The sequence below is a fragment of the Pseudophryne corroboree genome, chromosome 1 (assembly GCF_028390025.1).
Source record: "Pseudophryne corroboree isolate aPseCor3 chromosome 1, aPseCor3.hap2, whole genome shotgun sequence".
NCBI lineage: Eukaryota > Metazoa > Chordata > Amphibia > Anura > Myobatrachidae > Pseudophryne > Pseudophryne corroboree.
The window spans coordinates 1,157,616,984-1,157,626,230 of record NC_086444.1 but is presented as its reverse complement, the minus strand read 5'-3'; the positions used below and the strand labels follow the sequence as shown (position 1 = coordinate 1,157,626,230).

General features: G+C 43.1%; 1 protein-coding gene across 4 annotated transcripts in view; it reads right to left on the bottom strand.

Moving 5' to 3' along the window:
- Positions 1–506: 506 nt before the first annotated feature.
- Positions 507–9,247, bottom strand: part of FAM53A (family with sequence similarity 53 member A) — a 62,077-nt gene continuing 53,336 nt past the window's right edge. For all 4 annotated transcript variants that reach the window (XM_063924859.1, XM_063924862.1, XM_063924860.1 and 1 more), the window contains one exon: positions 507–1,967. In XM_063924859.1, the coding sequence (XP_063780929.1) occupies positions 1,680–1,967 (288 nt within the window). In that variant the 3' untranslated portion in view covers positions 507–1,679. The remainder of the gene's footprint in view (positions 1,968–9,247) is intronic.

The following is a 9,247-nucleotide window of genomic DNA, read 5'->3' as shown; positions in this document are numbered from 1 at the left end:
GGGAGAGAGTTATCAAAGCATGGAGAGAGAAAGAACCAACTAATCAGCTTCTGTCATGTTACAGGGGGTGGTATTCATGTGACCGCCGGTCAGCTGACCGACAGTCACATGACCTCCTCCACCAGCCCGACGGGTTACTATCCCGATGGTCGGCATGCCGACCAACAGGGACTATTTCCACTCGTGGGTGTCCACAACACCCATAGAGTGGGAATAGAACCCGTGGCGACCGCAGGTCGCCACCGAGCCCGCAAGGGGCTTGCTGCACTCGCCCCTCCCCGCCGGGATCCCGGCGTCGGTATGCTGCCGACGGTCAGACATACTACACCCGTTACAGGTTGCGTTTCAAAAAAAATGACAGGAGCCGATTGATTGGTACTTTGTTTAACTCCATGCTTTGATAAATCTCCCCCAGTTTTTTTTTATTCTTCAAATGCCTGTCTGGAGGCCTCGGCGGAAGTTTTTCAGAATACAAAAATCCTCAGTAACAAAAAACAAAACAGGTATGCAAAGCAAATTGATTTTTTTTATTCAAGGACAAGTCTCCTTCTATTGCTGAGGGGGATTGCCGCCTCCCGTGGAATTGATCGTTACTTTACAAAGTCCCTGTCTAAAGTTCAAGTGCTGCGATACATTCTTTTGAACAGTAGAAAAAAGAAATTCCAAAACGTAATAATGACCAACAAGGCGTGTAACTACTCGCACTCTTAGATGCGTATTATGTAAATTATGATTGCTTTGTTCAAGATAGAAAAAAAAAACATTTCAAGTAACGAATTTACGGGATCTTTCACCCCCCCACTCAACCTTAAAGGTCACTAGTACATATGGAGCAATACGTATTACAACATTTGTACACGTAGTTTTGTAACCACTCGCTCTAATAAAAACCCAGAGTGGTTGATTTGGTATTTTGGACCAGTCGCGAACAATACACATTCGAGTCATTCATGTAGTCAAATAGGTCTCTTTTTTTTATAACTTTAAGCTCTTTACAACAAAAATAGAACTTATACCTGCGCCAAAATCACGGCAGATAGACTAACTTTATACAATGCCCTTCTGAAAAGTTAATTTCAAAATAGAGATGCTTTTCTTTTCCTGAACTGTAAAAGCCGTAGAAATGCCAAAAATATTTTTTTATTTTTTAATACTTTTTTCTTTTTTTTCCTTTTTTTTATAAAGGTCTCCTCGAAACTCCTGACTTGTATATAGTTTTTTTTAGTTTTTTCGGTTTAGCAGCCTAGTATGTGCGACATTCACGAAAGTAAACAAATTGTACTCGCTGAGACAAACACACCCTGCAGAAAAAAATTGAAGGTGGCATAGTTTACAAAAAAAACAAAAAAATAGCTTAATATAGTAGTCCTCTCTCGACTATGAATTTTTATATAGCAAAGAGAAAAATATTTAGGCACTCTGTCAGCATTTCCATACAGGGTTTACTGCCCCCATAGGAAACCTATGTAGTACATGTACATCTAAGCCCCACATACTAGGCCGCTCAGCGGATACTGCCAGCTGGAAACAATTTAACGATCAGTCTTTGTTTTGTCCATTTCATTAGCTAAACAGGCGACTACACACAATGCCTTCCACGTAGAGGTTCGCCGCGGTGGCGTCTGGTATGCAGCTACCATATAACGGGTGGACGTTATATCCTACAGAGGCATCGAAACTCAGTTATTCTCGATTTGTTCCAGATCCAAATCAGCACAGTCTGTAGTATAGGTAGAGCTCTCACAGTCACTTAGGTCTTCCTCACTTTCGCTCACAGTGGTTTCCCTCTTAAAATCCCTTGAACGGGTGGCATAGCAGGTCCTCTCACCCGTGAACTCCTTCACCGGGCTGGAGCCTGGAGTGATAATATTCATGTGGTCATTGGAATCGCATGGAGAGGAGACAATGGTCTTAAGGTGGGGATCTTCTTCATCTTCATAGTCCAGTGAGCAAAGGCTTTTGTAAGTCTGTAAAAAGAAAGAACCAGATTAATACAAGTTGTTTTTAACCTAAATTCCATATGCTAGCACTATTCCAATTATGTAAAATAACGTTTACAGAGGAAAACAAAAACAGATCAACGATAATTAAAGCAACTCCGTCTTATATCTTTCTGCTGTCCAACATCACGCCAAAATCGGAATAACCAAAAATTAAGCCAACTGCTGATGAAGTCAACAAAACAAGCTAAGAAACAGACCGCATAATAGCGGATTATCTTCTACATTTTGGCATCTGACAAACTGTGGTATGGTTTGGCTTTGTGTTAAACAATGTATAAAACAAGTTTATAAGTATAACAATTGTGGTCATTTAGGGTCAGAAGAAAATACAAAGTCAGTCTATAATGCACCTAGTTTCCTATAGCAAGCAATCCGTAGCTGTGACGGTTACAGCAGGCTTTTTCAACCAGTGTGCCGCGACCAGTTGCAAGGTGTGCCGCGGAGCCAGAGCAGCTTCCTGCACCTTCAGAGTGAACTGTTGGCCCGGGCTCTTCATAGAGGATCAGTCGTGCTCCGACCATGACGTATGCTTTGAAGACGCGGCGGTGTGATATCACAGGTCACGGCCACCGCGTCTCACCATCCAGCCAGCTCACCCGCCTGCATACACATTTCCAGTTCCTGCCTGCATACACAGCTTTCCTTCCCACCCACATCCACACCTGCCCGACCGCCCACTGCTCAGTATTCGCAGCACTCCACTATGAACAACCCCCGCAACTGAGGGACAGGGAGGACGACAGCTGGCCAGTAGGGGCTAATATTTGTTATGTTATTTCTCATGTGGGGAACAATAGGATTTATGTGGGGAGAATAAGGATTTATGGGGGGAACAATGTGAATAATTCATGTGGGGAGCAACAGAATTTATGTAGGGAGCAATAGGATTTATGTGGGGAGCAATAGGATTGTTTTTCCTGTGTAGGCCAATGTATGTGTGGATTTAATTTTTTTTACTATGAGGGCCAATGTGTGTTATTTGTTTTTTTCTGTGGGGGAACTGATGGTGTGCCTTGGCAATTTTAAAATATTGTTTGGTGTGCCGCGAGTAAAAAAAAAAAAAAAAAAAAAAAAAAAAGGTTGAAAATCACTGGGTTACAGAATACAAGTAAATTCTATAATAAGGATAGCAAAAAAAAAAACCAGCCTGATAAAGGTATGGGCACAAAGGGAAATCACCTGTACTCGGAAAGTTAACAGTACACATCTTATCACTAAAATAATAGTTTTGATTGTAAAGTGCGTCAATATAGAGGCAGCCACGTGTGGAACATATCCAACAATGCATGCCGACCCTTCCAGTCCCACGACAGCTGTAGAGACAGCGCTTGCCTAAACCTCCAAGTCTGGATGTTGTGGCATATCCTCCACCACATGTTTATTGCGGTGCCAGAAGCTGCGGCCGCCTGAAAGACTGGCATTGCTGTGCAGCTTAAATCTGACATTGTTTACAGTAAAGTCAGGATAAATTCCAAAATTATTTCCAACCGACTTTCATTTCATGTGTTGCCAAATAGGCAGAAACGAGGTTGAATCTTAAAAGGATTATATCAAGTGTAAAAGAAAAATAAAAAAATATAATAAACCACTTGATGGATAGACCTGCAAACGAATCCTAATTTATGTTTGCGTAAAGGCTTGTGGAACCAAGAAAGAAAGAAAAAAAGCAGGGGTTTTAGCCAATTAAAAAGCTGTATAATGAAACTTAAGCCATGGGCCTCATTACTATAAGTAACATGTACAGCAAGGTAGCTGTTCACATGGTCGACCATGTTATGGTCGACAGTCATTAGGTCGACCACTATTGGTCGACATGGACACATGAAAGGTCGACACATGAAAAGGTCGACATGAGTTTTTTTACTTTTTTTCTTTTGGGGAACTTTTCCATACTTTACGATCCACATGGACTAAGATTGGAACGGTAAAGTGTGCCGAGCGAAGCGGTAGCGGAGCGAAGGCACCATGCCCGAAGCATGGCGAGCGAAGCGAGCCATACGTGGGGACGCGGTGCACTAATTGGGGTTCCCAGTCACTTTACGCAAAAAATGACACCAAAAAAAGTAAAAAAACTCATGTCGACCTTTTCATATGTCGACTTTTCATGCGTCGACCATGTGTCCATGTCGACCATGTTAATGACGACCAATAGTGGTCGACCTAATGACTGTCGACCATAACATGGTCGACCATTCATACCGGAACCGTACAGCAAACACCTTTCTCTCCTCACAAACTCATGTTTAGAGCTCAGATTTTTGATGAAGGGAGCAATCAAAAATACATTTACTAGAGTGACGGATGTGCCAATATAGAATTGCACTGTTTTGCAACAGGGTTTAGGTAAAATGCCACCTAACTATTCTGAGGAAGCCATGGCCCAGGGTACTTAGTGCATGCTGAGAGTTGTAGTTAACTTCTCTCCTGAAAACAGACCAGGCATGTAGAAGACAAGAGTATAGGAGGATAGCCACAGACGATATGAACTGAGGAATAAACAGATGGGCCAATATGGCATATGACTCAATCGCAGGAACTGGACAGGGAATAACTCTTGAGCAGAAGGACTTGTATGGTTGTTTCTGCATTCACTATCCATAGATGTTCAAACATTCCCAATAAGAGGATACACCACCACTTCATACAGAACAAAAGCCTTGCCGGGGTCAAGAATTATATAGGTGGTGGCATACACAAGTCGTATTTCATTTAAACATGGCTGAGATCATGTACTACGTATGTTTAAGGACTACGGATTCTGCAGGACCCAGCAGATGAAACCTAGGCTTTGTCCAATAAACTCTTCTGCATCACAAAGACCATTCTTTGCCGTCACCTTAAAATTTGCATTTGTCTCCGCACGGGGCAAGCAGACTGCACGCAAGATAAAACACGGACTCCATTCAGCTGAGGGCAATGTCACAGGCTCTTCAACAAAAGGTGTCTGACTGCATGCGGCAGGTCATGGGCCCATTAGTCTCCCACAGCTAAATGGCACCCTATCAATAGGCTGGTATTACATCCTTCATCGTGACAGGAAATAACCAGTTCTTCCATTGGCGGCCTTTGGTGGGACGCCTGGGTTATAGTGCAAGTCAGAAGACAAATTTCAGGTTACATTTTGCAACGTCAGCTGCCGGGGGACCGAAGCAGCAGAAGGAGGCGTTTATGGAGATACTAAGACGTATAGGTTATGAATATCTACGTTTGGTCAGCAATGGTTCTGTCATAAAGAGAAAGTAAAATTTTGAAGTGGAAAGTTATTGTATGCAATTTATCAATATGCAAACTACAAGAAATAGGTCTAAAAAAGGTAGATCGTTTGTCAGGGAGAAATGACACAGAATTCTCCATAGTTAAGGGTTCTACGTAGAATACAGAGGTGTTCTCACACAGGTAGCCTCCATACGCCATGAAGTGCAAGACGCCTGGCAGGAGTGAGCAGACAGGTCCTATGCAGCTTGTCTGGTGTCTTTATTACATAAAAAAGCCTTAGTCACAATATGATGTCACTAGGATGCGCCTGAGTCTGTATACAAAGCATAAAGGAACTTGGTGTGGACATAAGGTACGGCCGTTGCATCCATAGCACTTCATATGCAGATATACATACACAAATATACAAAGTCGCGTATCGAATTAATCACCACAGACTGAGTCCGAAGCGCATTGCGACTAAGATGCATTTTTGGGCAAAACAAATGCGAGAGACTTGGCGCAAGCAGAGATGCACAGAAACCTGGCGCACCAAGAGGCGCTGTCCGGCGCGACTGCAGCAACAGTGTATGAGGACAATCTGTACCTTCAAGGCTAAATAGATTGCCCTGGACAGACCCAGGGTTGCACCTTATCAAACACCAACATTTTCAGCAATAAATGATCCATAGCTCATTTGTCATCAGCTGCTGACCGGATTGCACGTTCACTATCTGGAAAAAAAAAAAAAAGGTTCATTCTGGGTCCATCGAGAGCGAAGGCATTGTGTGTACGGAAAATCTGTAGCCCACACACACAAAACGTCCAGATGGATAAATTCCGACCTTCTCCGCATATGAGAAAAAAAGAAGAAGTCTTCTTTAGAAGGGAAAAGAAAAGCGGAGGCATCTAATGAGAAATCTTTTCTGGTATAAACCCCTGAAAGCTCTCACCCCCGGAGCCTTTCATTTGTTGTGAATACATAGAAAGCATAGAGCACAGAGCCTCACTTCATTAAATGCCATTTTGGGCCTAATTTCACATTGTGATCACTGCCGTTTGTATAGGATGCAGAGCAGCAGATGCTGAATGTGGAAGCCATGCCACCTCCAGGAGCATTTGCATTCAACAGTCAGGAGGAAATACATAAAAAAAAAAAAAAAAAAAAGGGGGGCTTGAAGGCTCCATTCAGAAGAAAGGGCCCTAGTGCGTTCGCTCCTGTCAGAGCACAAAGTGCTGGCTTGTCTGCAAATCACTTTTGATACTTGATTATCATTCCCCCGAGCTCGGCCCTCAGCTATCGTCTTTCCTTCTTCCCAAGCCTGCTGGAATTTGAACTTTAAATGGGTGTCCTAGTCAACAATAGATAAAAAGGAGGCCCTTTATTTGTTCGAGCACTGTGCCCAGGCCCATCCAGGCTGCGACATGGCAGACTCTCGTCAAGCACGGCACCCTCTCCTCATTCCAACATGCCCCCCTCGCCCCATGGCCACTTGTTCAGTGTGGACAGAGTCTTCTCACCCATTCAGGAGGGCGTGAATTCCTCAGGCTGTCTGTTCAGAAACCAAATGACGATCTCCCCCGATGAATGGGAGGGCGACGTTAAGCTTGCTGAACTGCTAAATGGCACCGGGGGCCGAGGGCTTTGAACAGGGGCAGGGATTTACGGCTGTATTCTCTGCGGAGAGAATACAAAATAAACATCAATGTTCAAACCGACGTTTCCACATTATTGGCACATGCCATCTGTGTTTCGGCTTGATTGGCCTTTGTCCGGGAGGGAGCAACACCCCATTATTCCCTCAACTGTAGCCATTCTGTTGAGAAGGGCAAATGGTGCAAATTTCCAGAGTTCATTTAAAGAGGCCATAGACCCTTAAAATAATATGAGTTATCTGAATGAGAACTTATAAAGCAGTTTAATAATTTTTATAATAATAATTATAACAACAACAATGTAAGCCAGGACATTAGAAAAAGGAGATCAGGGATAATATTAGCAAGGCTTTCCAGGATAAAAGTGTGATCCCAGGTTTTTCTAGTCGCCGGCATGTTAAATTGGTGTTCCCCTGCATAGACTGCAACTAAGGCCCAGATTTATCAAGCCTTTGGGTGATAAATTGCACGGTGATAAAGTACCAACCAATCAGCTCCTGTCATTTTTCAAACACAGCCTGTAACATGACAGTTAGGAGCTGGTTGGTTGGTACTTTATCACTGTGCACTTTATCACTCTCCAAGGCTTTATAAATCTGGGCCTAAATATGTTAATGGACAAATAGAACTTCACATTAAGGGTAGTGTATAAGGGAATAGCCTCCCAACAGAGATGGCAGAGGCTAAGACAGTGGAGCAATTTAAACATGCTTGGGATATGCTCACAAAGAAGGGGGATATTCAATTGCTTGAAAAGTCGGTTGGTGTCTGTTTTTTTCCTGTCTATTAGATAGGAAAAAACAGACACCCAACTGACTTTTCAAAACAATTGAATACCCCCCTAAGTATCAAATAAGGGTTGAGATTACCAAAAGGTAAGAGCAGACTAGATGGGCCAAATGGTTCCTATCTGCCGTCAAATTCTGTTTCAATGGGAGCAGATTTAAGTTTCCCTTTTTTTTTCCATCATTTAAATGTGCAGAACAGAATTAATTCAATTAATCGCAGATCCCTGCTGAGCCTGGCGCAATTCCAGGTATTCCAGTAAGTGAAAGACCAGACCAGTAACACTACAAGAGCTTGCTCTTTACCGAGTGGAGTCTACTGTGTATATATTTGTGAACAGTCTGCACGCATTTGCTAAATACACTACCTACTACAAGGAACATGTACTAAGCAGTGATAACAGTGGAGAAGTGAGCCAGTGGAGAAGTTGCCCACGGCAACCAATGAGCTGTTCTCTATACTTTTATAGTATGCAAATTAGAAATGTTACGTCAATGCCGATTGGTTGCCATGGGCAACTACTCCACTGGCTCACTTCTCCACTTTTATCACTGCTTAATACATCTCCCCCTAAGAGTGCATACAACACTAGCCAATACTGCAGCTCCTTCCATCTTTGAAGAACAGGTCATCGCAAGTCCTACCATGTCACAAACCTATTACTCAGGTTGTAAAAGGAGCACAAATTGTGTCCACGCTATTCTGTTCAAAGTCAGAAGAGGTCGCCGGTACCAGATAGAGGAGCTCAGCACAGCTGGCCCCTGTAGAAAACCTGTCACTGTTACAGAATGAAAAAAGGGGCTTCGAAAAAATAGAAAACCTGTTCGTTATATAATCCACTTTCAATGAGGAGTCCAGCGTTCCTCTAAATACCGAGCTCAGCCATCCATTGACAACAATCTACATCCCAGTTGTCAAGCCCACCACCTCCTGCCAAGCAATTCAGTATAGAAGGGAAGGGGGTGGGGGGGGGGCACCCCCCAAAACGAACGCGCCAAGTTTCCCCCTCATTAAACCCATAGATATTTTGTAACAAGCACATTCTGTCAGGCAGCATGGCTCCTCTATAGGGAGCGGTGACAAGTGCTGGCAGCTGCTAGATTAGGCTCTTCTCCGCACAAGAGGAGAGATGAAAGGGCAGCTGCCGTCTAGGGATGGGGTGTCCACCCCCTAACTTCACCAAATTAACTCTTCAAACCCGCATTTCTGTTCTGAACTTAGCGGGAGACTCAACACTGGCTGCCTCCTCAGAATGATAAGAGGGCGATGAATGGGGGGGGCAAAATGTAAATTCTGTTCAAAGTATCGCTTTGGGTACTAATTAAACTTAGGAAGGGGGGTGTTAGTGAGGCAGCGTTTCAAACTAATCATTAGGTGATAATTTCTTAATTGCTTACAGTTTATAAATGTCAGAAAATAAACTTTAAGGATATCAAATCAAAAGTTGGACTTTGAACATATAAAAAAAAAAGGAAAAAGAAAAAAAAACACAAATTACTATTGGAGTTTAACAGGGTCAAAATATTCCAGGACACTAGAATACGATGACCTCTAGGTCTCCCTTTTCCATGGAATGTTACCCCTGGCATTTCAGGATTTTGCTATAG